Raw genomic sequence first — 16824 nt, 5'->3', positions numbered from 1 at the left:
TCCCAGTTGTAAAAGAAAATATGTGCTTGTAAGAAATGCTCCTCAGGCAATCTAGCTGAAAGGCACAGCACCAACAGCTGACATGAAGAGGGGACTGGAATTGGAGATGACAGTGACTACAGCAAGATGCAGAATGTCAACTTCTCACCCTGTGGCCTCATCATACATCCTGACGTCCCTTGGCTTGCCTCTTCTGATGATGGCCTGGTCTACGACCCTCTCGAGCATCCACCTTTTGGCCTAGTTGAGAATAAGAACCCAAACGTAAAGGGTTTTGTGGATTGCAAGTATGTTCACATGCGTAACGGTGAACCTTCCCTGAAGAGGTAGCATGCCTACTATTGGCAAGGTCAGCTCTACATCATTGGGTTGGAGTGGTGTGACTTTGTTGTCTGTGAGCATGAGGACATTTTGGTCGAGAGAATAGAGACCCAGTGGTGTTCTCACTAATTAGAGAGAAGGGTGACTGGTGTGCATGAAAAATAACTAAGGCAGGAAAGACTAAATAACAACGGATAGGCTCCTTTATCTTTCAATTAATGAAAGAGAAACCAACCAACAAATCTGTCTGTGAAATTAATAATTTAAAATAATTAAGTAAAAACTCTTCACAACATTGTGTTTGGAGTAAGCAGTGGTGTTAATTATCAATACATGGACTACAGGGTGTCACAGCAAAAAAAGGAAAGATGCATTGCAGTAGTAGCTAATTGCGCCCTGGACCATGCCTTAGTTAACAAGAGGTCCACACTGTTAGTTTTGTGAGAAGGCAAAGCCACAGCCCAGATGCCGGGGATGCTTCCCATCAGTGAAATGAGGATCTCTTGGCCATGGTAGTTATTCCACTGTACCGAACAGTACTTTCAAATAGGGTGCCAGGGCTCGTCTTGGAATCACGCTTTCCACTATGCTAAATATGAATCAAATTAGTTGAAATTACATTCACAGAATTTGAAAGTTACAGCAAGGCGTTGGTGAGGACTCTATGTAGCAACTTGTCATTTGGTCCAAACTAATTAGATTAGAAAAACATTGTTTGCTCTGTAGTTAGTTGGTTGGCTTTTCTAGTTAGCAAGCTTATTTCTCTGCTCAAATCGGCTAACGTTGTTTTGAGGAGAACAGGCTAGCTCCCTGTCGACTCACGACTCAACAGGCAATGGGGGAGAAGATTAGATGTACAGTTGCTTCAATCGGGGTGTTGGAGTACCCAGACGAAATGGCGGCAAACTGCCCCAGAGATAAAAATTAAAAGGTGCGATCTCTCAGATCTTAATTACAGAGCTAGACATCTATGTTGAACCAATGCAATTGTATACATTTTATTGGCTTACTATTAGCTGCTTTTCCTGAAAATGTCTCTGATATACAGTACCAGTCAAAAGTTTGGACACCTACTCATTCCAGCGGTTTTCTTTATTTTTACTATTTTCTACATTGTATAATAGTGAATACATCAAAACTATGAATTAACACATGGAATCATGTAGTAACCAAAAAGGTGCTAAACAAATAAAAATGATATATTTGAGGTTCTTCAAAGTGGCCATCCTTTGCCTTGAGGACAGCTTTGCATGCTCTTGGCATTCTCTCAACCAGCTTCATGAGATAGTCACCTGGAATGCATTTCAATTAACAGGTGTGCCTTGTTAAAAGTTAATTTGTGTAATTTCTTTCCTTAATGTGTTTGAGCCAGTCAGTTGTGTTGTGGTATACAGAAGATCGCCCTATTTAGTAAAAGACCACGTCCATATTATGGCAAGAACAGCTCAAATAGGCAAAGACAAACATCATTACTTTAAGACATGAAGGTCAGTCAATCCAGAACATTTCAAGAACTTTTAAAGTTTCTTCAGTTGCAAGTTGCAAAAACCATCAAGCTCTGTGATGAAACTGGCTCTCATGAGGACCGCCACATGAAAGGAAGACCCAGAGCTACCTTTGCTGCAGAAGTACAGTTCTTAACTGCATCTCAGATTGCAACGCAAATAAATGCTTGAGTTCAAGTACAGATACATCTCAACATCAACTGTTCAGATGAGAACAAACTCTACTAAAGGACACCAATAAGAAGAGACTTGCTTGGGTCAAGAAACACGAGCAAGGGACATTAGACCAGTGGAAATCTGTCCTTTTGATCTGAGGAGTCCAACCACTGTGTCTTTGTGAGATGCAGAGTAGGTGAATTGATGATCACTGCACTGATTTATTTAGAATGCAAAAGACACTTAACCAGCATGGCTACCACAGCATTCTGCAGCAATACACCATCCCATCTGGTTGGCACTTAGTCCCACTATCATTTATTTTTCAACAGGACAATGACCCAAAACACACCCCCAGGCTGTGTAAGGGCTTTTTTAACCAAGAAGGAGAGTGATGCAGTGCTGCATCAGATGACTTGGCCTAAACAATCACTTGACCTCAACCCAATTGAGATGGTTTGGGATGAGTTGCACCGCAGAGTGAAGGAAAAGGATCAGCTTGTCTTCTCTGGACTCAGTGCAGATCTAGGATCATTGTTGCTTTTTAGATCATAATGTATCAAATTACATGGACTGGTGGGACCTCACCCTAGATCAGCACTCCTACTCTTGGATGCTTCTACCAAAAGGCAGAAGACCACTTGAAGGGACGGGGCTGGGATTAAAATAAATAAATAACAGGACAAAATACGCATCACGACAAGAGAGACAACACTACATAAAGGGAGACGTAAGACAACAACATAGCAAGGCAGCAACACAACAACATGGTAGCAACACAACATGGTAGCAGCACAAAACATGGTACAAACATTGGGCACAGACAACAGCACAAAGGGCAAGAAGGTAGAGACAACAATACATCACGCAAAGCAGCCACAACTGTCATTAAGTGTCCATGATTGAGTCTTTGAATGAAGAGATTGAGATAAAACTGTCCAGTTTGAGTGTTTGTTGCAGCTCGTTCCAGTCTCTAGCTGCAGCGAACTGAAAAGAAGAGCTACCCAGGGATATGTGTGCTTTGGGGACCTTTAACAGAATGTGACTGGCAGAACGCGAGTTGTATGTGGAAAATGAGGGCTGCAGTAGATATCTCAGATAGGGGGGAGTGAGGCCTAAGCGGGTTTTATAAATAAGCATCAACCAGTGGGTTTTGCGACGGGTATACAGAGATGACCAGTTTACAGAGGAGTATAGAGTTCAGTGATGTGTCCTACAAGGAGCATTGGTGGCAAATCTGATGGCCGAATGGTAAAGAACATCTAGCCACTCGAGAGCACCCTTACCTGCTAATCTATAAATTATGTCTCCGTAATCTAGCATGGGTAGGATGGTCATCTGCATCAAGGTTAGTTTGGCAGCTTGGGTGAAAGAGGGGCGATTACGATACAGGAAACCAAGTCTAGATTTAACTTTAGCCTGCAGCATTGATATGTGCTGAGAGAAGGACAGTGTACCGTCTAGCCATACTCCCAAGAACTTGTATGAGGTGACTACCTCAATCTCTAAACCCTCAGAGGTAGTAATCACACCTGTGGGGAGAGGGGCATTCTTCTTACCAAACCACATGACCGTTGTTTTGGAGGTGTTCAGAGTATTCAGGCCCTTTACTCAGTACTTTGTTGAAGCACCTTTGGCAACGATTTCAGCCTCAAGTCTTCTTTGGTATGACGCTACACGTTTGGCATACCTGTATTTGGGGAGTTTCTCCCATTCTCCTCTGTAGATCCTCTCAAACTCTGTCAGGTTGAATGGGGCTTGTCGCTGCACAACTATTTTCAGGTCTCTCCAGAGATGTTCGATCACGTTCAAGTCTTGGCTCTGGCTGGGCCACTCAAGAACATTCAGAGACTTGTCCTGAAGCCAATCCTGCACTGTCTTGGCTATTTGCTTAGGGTTGTTGTTCTGTTGGAAGGTGAACCTTCGCTCCCAGTCTCAGGTCCAGAGCACTCTTCATCAAGGATCTCTCTGTACTTTGCTCCGTTTATCTTTGACTCGATCCTGACTCGTCAGAGTACTTTAGGTGCCTTTCAGCAAATTCCAAGGGTGCTGTCATGCATTTTACTGAGGAGTGGCTTCTGTCTGGCAACTCTACCATAAAGGCCTGATTGATGGAGTGCAGCAAAGATGGTTGTCCTTCTTGAAGTTTCTCCCATCCCCACAGAGGAACTTTGACAGAGCTCTAGAGTGACCATTGGGGTCTTGGTCACCTCCCTCCCCCGATTGCTCAGTTTGGCCAGTTCCAGAAAGAGTCTTGGTAGTTCCAAACTTCTTCCATTTAAGAATTATGGAGGCCACTGTGTTCTAGGGGACCTTCAATGCTCCAGAAATGTTTTGGTACCCTTCCCCAGATCTGTGCCTCGACACAATCCGATCTCGGAGCTTTACGGACAATTCCTTCGACCTCATGTCTTGGTTTTTTCTCTGACATCCACTGTCAACTGTGGGACCTTACAGTATATACACAGGTTTGCCTGATGCCTCGCCTGGTTTACCAATTACTTCTCTGATAGTGTTCAGTGTGTCAAATCGGAGGGCCTGTTGTCTGGACCTCTGGCAGTCTCTATGAGGGTGCCACAGGGTTCAATCCTCGGGCCAACTCTCTTCTCTGTATACATCAATGATGTTGCTCTTGCTACTGGTGATTCTCTGATACACCTCTACGCAGACGACACCATTCTGTATACTTCTGGCCCCTCTTTGGACACCGTGTTCACTAACCTCCAGACGAGCTTCAATGCCATACAACTCTCCTTCCGTGGCCTCCAACTGCTCTTAAACGCAAGTAAAATTAAATGCATGCTATTCAACCGATCACTACCCGCACCTGCTCGCCCGTCCAGCATCACTACTCTGGACGGCTCTGACTTAGAATATGTGGACAACTACAAATACCTAGGTGTCTGGTTAGACTGTAAACTCTCCTTCCAGACTCACATTAAGCATCTCCAATCCAAAATTAAATCTAGAATTGTCTTCCTATATAGCAACAAAGCATCCTTCACTCCTGCTGCCAAACATACCCTCGTAAAACTGACCATCCTACCGATCCTCGACTTCGGTGATGTAATCTATAAAATACTCTACACTCTACTCAACAAACTGGATGCAGTCTATCACAGTGCCATCCGTTTTGTCACCAAAGCCCCATACACTACCCACCATTGCGACCTGTAAGCTCTCGTTGGTTGGCCCTCGCTTCATACTTGTCGCCAAACCCACTGGCTACAGGTTATTCACATAGGTATTTGCTAGGTAAAGCCCCGCCTTATCTCAGCTTACTGGTCACCATAGCAGCACCCACCCGTAGCACGCGCTCCAGCAGGTATATCTCACTGGTCACCCCCAAAGACAATTCCTCCTTTGGTCGTCTTTCCTTCCAATTCTCTGCTGCCAACGACTGGAACGAACTGGAAAAATCTCTGAAGCTGGAGACTCATATCTCCCTCACTAGCTTTAAACACAAGCTGTCAGAGTAGCTCACAGATCACTGCACCTGTACATAGCCCATCTGTAAACAGCCCATATATCTACCTACCTCATCCCCATATTGTATCTATTTATTTATCTTGCTCCTTTGCACCCCAGTATCTCTACTTGCACATTCATCTTCTGCGCATCGACCATTCCAGTGTTTAATTGCTATATTGTAATTACTTTGCCACCATGGCCTATTTGTTGCCTTAACTCCCTTATCTTAACTCATTTGCATTCACTGTATGTAGACTTTTTGTTTTCTTTTGTTCTACTATATTATTGACTATGTTTTGTTTATTCCATGTGTAACTCCGTGTTGTTGTGTCAAATTGCTATGCTTTATCTTGGCCAGGTCGCAGTTGCAAATGAGAACTTGTTCTCAACTAGCCTACCTGGTTAAATAAAGGTGAAATAAAAAATAAAATAAAAAAATAAAACAGGTGTGTGCCTTTCCAAATCATGTCCAATCAATTGAATTTACCACAGGTGGACTCCAATCAAGTTGTAGAAACACCTCAAGGATGATCAATGGAAACAGGATACACCTGAGCTCAATTTTAGTCTCATAACAAAGGGTCTGAATACTTATGTAAATAAGGTATTTGTTTGTATTTTTAATACATATGCTAACAATTATAAAAACCTGTTTTCATTTTGTCATTATGGGTCAGTGTGTAGATTGAGGAAAAATAATGTATTTAATCCATTTTAAAATAAAGCTGTAACGTGTGGAAAAAGTTAAGGGGTCTGAATACTTTCCGAATGCACTGTATATTGATATATCTCTACCATTTTCTTTCACTATATTACATATTCAAACATATCACACAATAGTTTACAAGGGTGTCTGTGATGGATCTTGCCATCCAATTATGTTTGTTTTTCAAATATTTCAGCACTATCAACTTGTAAACAATTACCCATTCCTTTAGGTGAGTATAATAGTATGTTCAAAATAATACACATTTATACTTTGACTGTTGCATCCTGTTTTTCTTTATTCTGATGGGAATGACATTTGTTTTTTATTATAATTAGGTGTAGGTCGCTCGCTACAGTATAGCCTAACGACATCAAGTTTGCTGACAACACGACAGTAGTAGGCCCAATTACCATCAATGACGAAAGGACCTACAGGGAGGAGGTAGGCACTCTGACGGCGTGATGTCAGGTAAATAACCTCTCCCTCAGCGTCAACCAAAACAAAGGAGCTGATTGTGGACTTTAGGAGGAACCAGGCTGGGCACTCCCCCCTCAGGAGGCTGACGAAATTTGGCCTGTCCCCTAGGGCCATTAGGGTTTTATAGGAGCACCATCGAGAGCATGCTGTCGGACTGCGTCACAGCCTGGTAGGGCAACTCCACCACAAGGCTCTACAGAGGGTGGTGCACCCAAAGGTGCGTTCGGCTGAGCATACCACTCTCTGTAAAACTTCCTGCCCTCCAGGACTCCTACAACACCAGTTGTCGCAGGAAGGCCAAGAAGATCATCAAGGACCTCAGCCACCCAAGAGACAGCCTGTTCTCCCTGCTTACATCACTCAGACGCAGGCAGTATGGAAGCATCTGTAACGGCATTCAGGTGGAAGAAGGAGAAGACCAAAGCGCAGCGTGGTTAGTGTTCATCTTATTTAATAATAATCCAAACTGAACACTTCAAATTACAAAACAGCAAAGTGAAAATCGAAACAGTTCTGTCTGGTGCAGACACACAAAGACTGAAAATAACCACCCACAAAAGACAAAGGAAAACAGGCTACCTAAATATGGTTCTCAATCAGGGAAAACGATTGACAGCTGCCTCTGATTGAGAACCATATCAGGCCAAACACTGAAATAGAAAATCATAGAAAAACTAACATAGACAACCCCCCCGGGGGACTCCGGCCGCAAAACATAAACCTATAGGGGAGGGTCTGGGTGGGTGTCTGTCCGCGGTGGTGGCTCTGGCGCGGGACATGGACCCCACAGTTTTTGTACGCCTCCTCAACCTCCCCAGTGGCCTCTTACGAGCGGCGACCCTCGCCGCCGACCTCCGACTGGGGACCCTAGCCATGGGTCCCGAATGGACGGGAGACTCCGGCATCGCCGGACAGGCGGGAGACTCCGGCAGCTTCGGAGTGAAGGGCGATTCCGGCATCGCCGGCAGGAGGAAGGCTCTGGCAGCGCGGGACAGGCGAGAGCACCTGTAGGCAGAAGATGGAGAGACAGCCTGGTGCGTGGGGCTGCCACCGGAGGGCTGGTACATGGAGGTGGCACCAGATAGACCGGACCGTGAAGGCGCACAGGAGGTCTCGAGTACCGAGCCTGCCCAACCCTACCTGTTTGAATGCTCCCCATAGCCAGGCCAGTGCGGCGAGGTGGAATAGCCCACACTGGGCTGTGCTGGCGAACCGGGGACACCATGCGTAGGGCTGGTGCCATGTACACCGGCCCAAGGAGACGCACTGGAGACCAAATGCGCTGAGCCGGCTTCATGGCACCTGGCTCGATGCCCACTCTAGCCCGACCGACCTCATGGTCCCTCTCTCTCCGGAAAGCACGGGAAGTTGGCGCAGGTCTCCTACCTGAACTCGCCACACTCCATGTGCCCACCCCCAAAACATTTTCATTCGCCAGTATCTCTCCTCACACTGCTCCAGAGAATCCCAGGCGGGCTCCGGCTCTCTCCCTGGGTCGACCGACCCACCTGTCTATCTCCTCCCAAGTTGTGACATAGTCCAGATCTCACTCCCATGTCCAGGAGTTCTGCGACCACTGCTGCCCATTACCACGCTGCTTGGTCCTTTTTTGGTGGGTGGTTCTGTAACGGCATTCAGAGGTGGAAGAAGGAGAGGACCAAAGTGCAGCATGGTTAGTGTTCATCTTATTTAATAATAATCCAAACTGAACACTTCAAATTACAAATCAACAAATTGAAAACCGAAACAGTTCTGTCTGGTGCAGACACACAAAGACTGAAAATAACCACCCACAAAACACAAAGGAAAACAGGCTACCTAAATATGGTTCTTAATCAGGGACAACAATTGACAGCTGCCTCTGATTGAGAACCATATCAGGCCAAACACAGAAATAGAAAACAAAATTGCACATTTTAAAGTGGCCTTTTATTGCTCCCAGCACAAGGTGCACCGGTGTAATGATCATGCTGTTTTATCAGCTTCTTGATATGCCACACCTGTCAGGTGGATGGATAATATTGGCAAAGGAGAAATGCTCACTAATAGGGATGTAAACAAATTTGTGCACAAAATTTGAGAGGAATAAGATTTTGCTACGGATTTTGCTACACTCGCATTAACATCTGCTAACCATGTGTGTGTGACCAATAAAATTTGATTTGATTTGAAGTAGAGGAAGATGGGTCAAGGGGGAGGGATTCTGAGAGGAGTGGTGAGTAGTAGATCGTTACCAGTACAGAGGGACAGGCCAACAAGTGATATATGCTTCAGTAAGATTGGATTTTTAGCATTTATACCAATGGTTATCAACTGTACTGCAGGGATGGAACATAAGTCACAGAAAATTAAGGTTGTGGTGACAGCTGCAGAGAGGTATTTGGGTGTACAAGACTTTAAGTCAGAAAAGTTACAGGGTGTGTTGACTGGTGGTGTGCCCTCCTTTCAGGCTGTTGGCCTGAGGTAGGACTAGATAGATTGAAATAGTGGAGTAGGGTGGTGTGTTTTTAGTGTATGGTTAGATGGTATACATTTTGTATTATTTTATTGTGTTTATTGTTTCAAGAAAAGTATAAGCGAGTTATACTCCAGTCCAGTAGGTGGCGGTAATGCAATATTTATTGGATGCCAACCCCCGTTAAACCTAATCGAAGAAGTGATTCACACACTGTCTATTTCATTACAGTAACATCGTTAGGCAGGCCTGAAATAAATAATAAAAAATGTTACTGAATGAACCACCCATCTCTTGTGGGTAGTGGCGTTCAGCTCGTCTTTTTATACCCTGGAACAGCACTGTTATCTCGTGATTCATGATGCTGCGCAAGTGATGTTACTTTTGAAATATATTCGCGCAAGTATGAGTAGGCCTGCTTTATCTAATGTAAATTCTCAAAACAGGTAATGTGATGTGACCACTACAGATTGTATTTGTGTTTTGTTTTACGACTCACAGCTCTCTGCCCTCAGCACAGCGAACAATGAATACTACAGGGTAAGTTCTTGACACATTTATGCATGTTTTCTTTTTTTACTTTATAGGCAGCCATGGTAACAAAAGATAAAGTTACTAGATTCGTTAGGCTACGTTTCGTTCAAATCAATTCGGCTGCAATAAAGAAAAAAATGGTACAAAAATACCAACCCCAAACTGAATTAGCTAAAATCTGTGATCTATCGTTGTAAACTACTGTATTTCCGGTAAAAGCATTATGCCCTTGTAGCTACGCCTAGTTAGCTACATTTGTAAATTTTGTTTTTTTGGCCTCCTTGGCTTCATCGCAACAACACACCTGGCCCATGTCATCATGCATGAATGACAAAGTATCTCCTAAATGGGGACATTGTCATTGTGCACACTGTGGTGAAGGATATGACAATTCTACACAGCAGAATACATTGTGTGTATTTAAAAAAATGATTTGTTTTCTCTTTCACTGTACACACCAGTTTGAGAAAATCCTGTTCCTGGAGAGCTGTAGGCCAGGGTATGCAGGCTGTTGTAAAACACCTTGATTTGCCAGTTGAATAAGGGGGGTACAATATTTTTTTTCATAAAGTAAAGAAAATGACAGACACATTAGCCTGTCTTTGAAAATATGTCATTATATCAATAGAAAAGAAATGTGCTTGTATCTTCTAGTCCAGGCTATGTTGTTTTACAGATGTATAAACTATATGTAAACGTATAGTAGTTTATGAACTACTTTATAAGTCTACCTTTTAGCCCAGTAATATATAAATGAGAGGCCTCTCCCAGCAATAGTCCTAGGCTACACAGTTCACACTAGAATGAACTGAAGTAGCCTACCAAAAAAAAAACATTAACTGGGAAATCAAGGAACACATGAAGGATACTCTATTGTTGAGCTTTAATACAGCACACACTCAGCCGAGGGCATATACTGTCTTGCTAGCTGTTTAGGCATCTCACAAGGGCGTGTGAGTGAGTAACCTCAGAGTAGTTGTGATATCTGAGTTGAGTGGCGCATAAAGGAAATGCCACGGTAAAAATGATTTTTCACTATAAAATGTATGTCATACAAAAAAACAAAGATTGCAAAGTTAAACAAACCATAAAACTATGCACAAGGACTACGTTTAACAATTTGTAAGGCATTTTAAAGTGAAAAATCTGAGTCAGTGTCACTTGGACTTGCCCGTAAACATAGTTCTTCTTTTCTCTGGAACTACATTCAGTTCCTCTTAGTGACAATTATTTTCTCAAGGATCATGAAGGTTTTGTGTACACATAGCGGAACAAGATTCAAATAGAACGTTTATATTATTCTGTGTTGATAAGATCTAGCATACAATGCTGTAGTATCTTGATGGTTTCACTTGTGCTTTTTCTGACCTGTGGGTTAGCAGCCTGTCAACCAATGTCTTGTTGGTAGTATAGTATTAATTTAGTCAACAAAGTAAAAGGACTAGAGTTGATTTACTGGTTACTGTAAGTATACTGAACAAAAATATAAACGCAACATGCAACAATTTCAACGATTTTACTGAGTTACAGTTCATACAAGGAAATCAGTCAATTAAAATACATGAATTATGCCCTAATCTATGGATTCCACATCCATGGGTGGGCCTGGGAGGGCATAGGCTCACCCACAGGGAAGCCCAGCCAATCAGAATGAGTTTTCCCCACAAAAGGGGTTTATTACAGACAGAATAGTCCACAGTTTCATCAGCTGTCTAGGTGGCTGGTCTCAGATGATACCACAGGTGAAGAAGCTGGATGTAGAGGTCCTGGGCTGGCGTGGTTACAAGTGGTCTGCACTTGTGAGGCTATTGTTTGTACTGCCAAATTCTCTAAAATGATGTTGGAAGCGGCTTATGGTAGAGAAATGAACATTACATTCTCTGGCATCAGCTCTGGTGGACATTCCTGCAGTCAGCATACCAATTTCTCCTTCAAAATTGAGACATCTGTGGCATTGTGTTGGGTGACAAAACTGCACATTTAAGAGTGGCATTTTATTGTCCCTGGCACAAGGTGCATCTGTGTAATGTTCATGCTGTTTAATCAGCTTCTTGATATGCCAAACCTGTCAGGTGGATGGATTATCTAGAGCGAATGAGAAATGCTCACTAACAGGAATGTAGACACATTTATATACCAGAGAAATAAGCTTTTTGTGTGTTTGGAACATTTCTAGGATGTTTTATTACAGCTCAGGAAACATGGGACCAACACTTTACAAGTTGTGTTTATATTTTTGTTTCTCTATATTATGCTAAGTAGCTCCTCAGTGGAATGGGGGCATCCTCCAGGAGCCTTATTGTTTGAGATGTCACTCAACATTGTGTAAAGCTATAGGCCTTAGTAGTCTATGCCTGGTAGCTCTATCCTGGATCCTTTCAGTTCATCTAGACCAGGGTTCTCCAATCTTGTTCCTGGAGAGCTACCGTCCTGTATGTTTTCAGTCCAACTCTGCTCTAGACTTTGTTAGTCAGCATTGATAGCTTTTCAACAGCTTTCCCTGTTGTAGTAGGCCTATGCTACGGCTGGGTCTCACTGTTATGTGAGACTGTTATGTTGTTGCACAAATAAACCTAAACCTAAACCTAATGTTGCTAAAATGACCGGTTTTTATAATGTGCTCTTAAGTTATACAGTATTGTTAGTGACTGAACAAAAATATAAATGCAACCATGTCAAAGATTTGACTGACTAACAGTTCATACACACACACTACACACATGCACATTGTAATATTGTTGTATGGTGGTATTATACATTTTTGTATTATAGATATGTAGTGGTGTAATAATTTTAAATGTTGTACTGTTTTATCTTTTGTTTAATGTGTTTTGACCCCAGGAGGCAGCAGCTAATGGCGATCTGTAATAAATCAGTCAATTAAGGAAATCAGTCAATTTAAATAAATTCATGAGCCCCTAATCTATGGATTTCACATAACTGGGAATACAGATATGCATCTGTTGATCACAGATACCTTAAAAAAAAAGTTGGGACGTGGATTAGAAAACCAGTCAGTATCTGGTGTCACCACCTTTTGCCTCATGCAGCGTGACATCTCCTTCGTATTGAGTTGATCAAGCTGTTGATTGTGGCCTGTGGAATGTTGTCCCAGTGCTCTACAATAGCTGTGCGAAGTTGCTGGATATTGGCAGGAAGAGGAACACGCTGTCGTACACGTTAATCCTTACAGATCCTTGCGACATGGGGCTGTGCATTATCATGCTGAAACATGAGGTGCTATCGTTGGATGAATGGCACGACAATGGGCCTCAGGATCTCGTCACGGTATCTCTGTGCATTCAAATTGCCATTGATAAAATGCAATTGTGTTCATTGTCCATAGTTTATGCCTGCCCATACTATAACCCCACCCCACCGCTGATGTCACAATGTTGACATCAACAAACCGCTCGCCCACATAGTGTGCGGTTGTGAATCCGGTTAATTGTACTGCCATATTCTCTAAAATGACGTTGGAGGTGACTTATGGTAGAGATATTAACATTCAATTCTCTGGCAACAGCTCTGGTGGACATTCCTGCAGTCAACATGCCAATTGCATGCTCCCTCAAACTTTTAGACATCTCATCACGACTCAGGATATGACCAAGATGCAGACACGGGAGGCTGATAGTACAGTTCTCAGATGATTTATTAGAAACAGAGTGGCCTTTTATTGTCCCCAGCACAAGGTACACCTGTGTAATGAACATGCTGTTTAATTCACTTCTTGATATGCTACACCTGTCAGGTGGATGGATTATCTTATTTCAGCTCATGAAACATGCATTCATATTTTTGTTCAGTATAGCTTCAGGAGCCTCCGTCTCATGTGTGGCAAATCCACATTCCTGAGAATGATTAAGCATACTGTATCTACACCAGTTCAGCCTAATCCACCATATTTTCTTGAGATGGGCTCATGACTCGTGCACACCGAGCCTGATAAAATCGGACATTTACAATGGGGAGAAGGGACAACTTCTGTCACATTGGGTTATGGGTATCTCATTTTAGAAGCCTCCTGGTTTCCTACTCCCTAGTTCTCACTGATAGGAAAGCATTGGGTTTAGAGATATCTAGGCTAGTGTTACAGTCTACCTTGCCTTACAATAGAGCCATAATAGAGCTTCACTGCATTACCTTCTCTTATTTAGAAGACAGGAACATGATTATGACAAAGGAAAGCAAGTATCTCAAAGCATTGAGACACTGGCAGTCTTGGCGTTGAAGAGCCTTCAAGTGAAAAACTTGAAAAAGTAAATAATTGTTTTATGGTAAATAGGTCAGGTGGTGGAGCCAGTCAAGTGTACTCTAATCAACACAAACAGTCTATATTATTAACCTGATACATCAATGTCTGTGATGATTGCACACTTCTTTGAGGGGGGCCCTAATTGATTGTGTAGGGTTGTTCCACACATGCTGAGCGGCCTCTCTTAGTAGGTACAAGTAGCATAATCTTCCCAAGACAACTTTAACATCATTGTCAACAGTACATGGTTGTCATTAGCAATTAAGGCACTGTTTCTTTCTACACAATATGGAAAATGTTTAGCTAAAAAATCTCCCCAGTGAGGGGCGCCCTTCATAAGTTGTATATTTCCACGTGTAATTTAGGAGTTTTTCCAACCTTCTGCTGTTTAGATAATGAATTACAGGTGAAAATAAGTTTGAGATAGTTAAGAGGCTGCTGAAAACAGATCCTGAGAAAGTTTCAACGTAGTAGAAATAACCTATAGACAACAATATTATTATCATTTCTTTATTTGACCCCTTTTTATCCCCAATTTCGTGGTATCCAATTGGTAGTTACAGTCCTGTCCCATCGCTGCAACTCCCGTACGGACTAGGGAGAGGCGAAGGTCGAGAGCCAAGTGTCCTCCGAAGCACGACCCAGTCAAGCAGCACTGCTTCTTGACACACGGCCGTTTAACCCAGAAGCCAGCCTCACCAATGTGTCTGAGGAAGCGCTGTACACCTGGCGACCATGTCAGCGTGTATTGCACCCACCCCACCACAGGAGTCGCTAGTGCACGATGGGACAGGAGCATCCCTGCCAGCCAAACCCTCCCCTGACCCTGATGACACTGGGCCAATTGTGCGTCGCCCCATGGGTCTCCCAGTTGCAGCCGGCTGCTACAGAGCCTGGACTTGAACCAGGTTATCCAGTGGCACAGCTAGCACTGGGATGCAGTGCCACTCGGGAGGCCCAGTAGTAAACATTTTTATAACAAACTCACTTTGGCACTACTTTGACTTGTGATATATGTTAGTGATAAGGAGGGCATGTGGCAGGTGTTTCCATCTCCATACTCAGACCATTCCCGTCAGTAGTGGAAGTAATGATATTGTAACAAGTGCACTGAGAGTGGGGAAGCAAGTTCAGGGAGTGAGTGTATTAATAAATAAAAAACAATGAACACGAAACACAAACAACGCACCGACATGAAAGCAGTGCTAATAACACCTGAGGAAAGAACCAAGGGGAGTGACAGATATAGGGAAGATAATCAAGGAGGTGATGGTGGAGTCCAGGTGAGTGTCATGAGGCGCAGGTGCGCGAGGGTAACAGGTGTGCAGGATAATCAGCAGCCTGATGACCTAGAGGCCGGAGAGGGAGTATAGGTGACGGATATATTGGTGTCAGAAGTACAAGGTGAGGGTCTATTTTGAACTAGAAGTTATTGCCCTTTAAATACAGGCCTGAGAAAGGGGTTGGGAGTATTGCCTAAAACAATTAGTCATGGGTGTCACTTAATCACTGCTTATCTCATGGACTATTGCCTACTATCTGTCCTACTTTCTCACTTTCTCCACAAGGTCACTACTTTTGAAACCTTTCTGATTACTGTTTTGTATTTGTTTCAGAAAAACAGCACTGTAAGCAGCCCTAAGGCAACAGAAGACCAGGTCTGGCCACCCAGGCCAAGGGAGGGTGCAGGGTTCTGGGTGTAGGGTGCCCTGGCCACTGGGCCTATGGAGCAGATCCACTGGGTGAGACGCCGCTGGCAGCAGCTGGTTGCCGCAGATTCAGGTCGAGGCCAGTACTCGGCCCCTGCCGCCCTACCTACCAAGAGTTCCCCAGTGCTCCACAACACACAGCTGCTCACTGGCAAACAGAGGACGGTCATCGCCCGGCACGGACGCCACCAGCAAGAGTACCACAGCATCTCCAAGGGATGCCAGGGCAACATAATCCGCACCACCAAGTACAGCCTTCTGAGCTTCATTCCCATGAACCTGTTCCAGCAATTCCACAGGTGAGCGGAATACCTAACCTCATGCTGATTTACACAGGGGATGGGGTAGACCATACCTGATTACAATCAGGCAATCATGTTTGTTGATGTTGGGAAATGACTTCAACTCGAGCAGGAGTGCATAGGAGTCACTTTATTGTAATCATGGAATTAGGTTTGTTGTGAATTAACTCAAAACAAGCAGATGCCAAATGGAGACTGCAGAGCGCCCATAAGTGTACAGGTAGCCTTAGGGTCTGAGAGTCGATGTGGGATTTATCAAGCCCCTCCTCCTCAGGGTGGCCAACCTGTACTTCCTGTTCCTGGTGATGCTGAACTGGATCCCAGTGGTGGAAGCCTTTCAGAAGGAGATCACCATGATTCCCCTGGTAGTGGTGCTCATCGTCATCGCCATCAAGGATGCCCTGGAGGACTACCGCCGCTACCGCTTTGACCAGAAGGTCAACAACAACATCGTTACAGTGTACAGCGGGTGAGTGGGCCGGCTGGACAACAATGGCCAGGGTTTATCCTTCATACGGGGAATAGATCAACAACAGTCACTGTGTTGTTACATACTACTTCATACATAGTTATGGAGTTGAGTGTTTTTGTTATTACACAATATACAAGCGGAGTAAGTTATGGTAATTATTACTATTGTGTAACATTGTTCTAATAAAATATCCTTAGTTACCAGATGCATTACGACATAGGTATATTGATTTTATAATGACTAGTATTCAAACTTAAAACATCTTGAACACAAACTTCATATCCCACAGTCCTCTGTGTTAATCAGCACCAAAGCACCATGGCCTTTTCGCAATTGAATTTGCTCAACTCCTGCGTCCTCTCTCTGTCTCGCCTCCATTTGAAAAAGGTCAAGGGTTATTGAGGAGCGGTAGCGAGAAGAGGAAACGTGAACGAAAATGTGCTTGTATGAAATTA

General features: G+C 43.6%; 1 protein-coding gene across 5 annotated transcripts in view; it reads left to right on the top strand.

Annotated features, from left to right (window-relative positions):
* Positions 1–9305: 9305 nt before the first annotated feature.
* Positions 9306–16824, top strand: part of LOC118368183 (phospholipid-transporting ATPase VD-like) — a 40330-nt gene continuing 32811 nt past the window's right edge. For 2 of the 5 annotated variants that reach the window (XM_035752037.2, XM_035752035.2), the window contains exons 1-3: positions 9306–9634; positions 15503–15894; positions 16172–16366. In XM_035752037.2, coding sequence (XP_035607930.1) covers positions 15611–15894; positions 16172–16366 — 479 coding nt within the window. In that variant the 5' untranslated portion in view covers positions 9306–9634; positions 15503–15610. Of the gene's footprint in view, positions 9635–15502; positions 15895–16171; positions 16367–16824 lie in introns of those variants that run through there. The other 3 variants (XM_035752038.2, XM_035752034.2, XM_035752033.2) reach the window with 2 other exon arrangements.

This window comes from Oncorhynchus keta, chromosome 35 (genome assembly GCF_023373465.1).
Source record: "Oncorhynchus keta strain PuntledgeMale-10-30-2019 chromosome 35, Oket_V2, whole genome shotgun sequence".
NCBI classification, from domain to species: Eukaryota; Metazoa; Chordata; class Actinopteri; order Salmoniformes; family Salmonidae; genus Oncorhynchus; species Oncorhynchus keta.
Note: the sequence above shows the minus strand (reverse complement) of the source record. Positions and strands in the feature narration are given on the sequence as shown.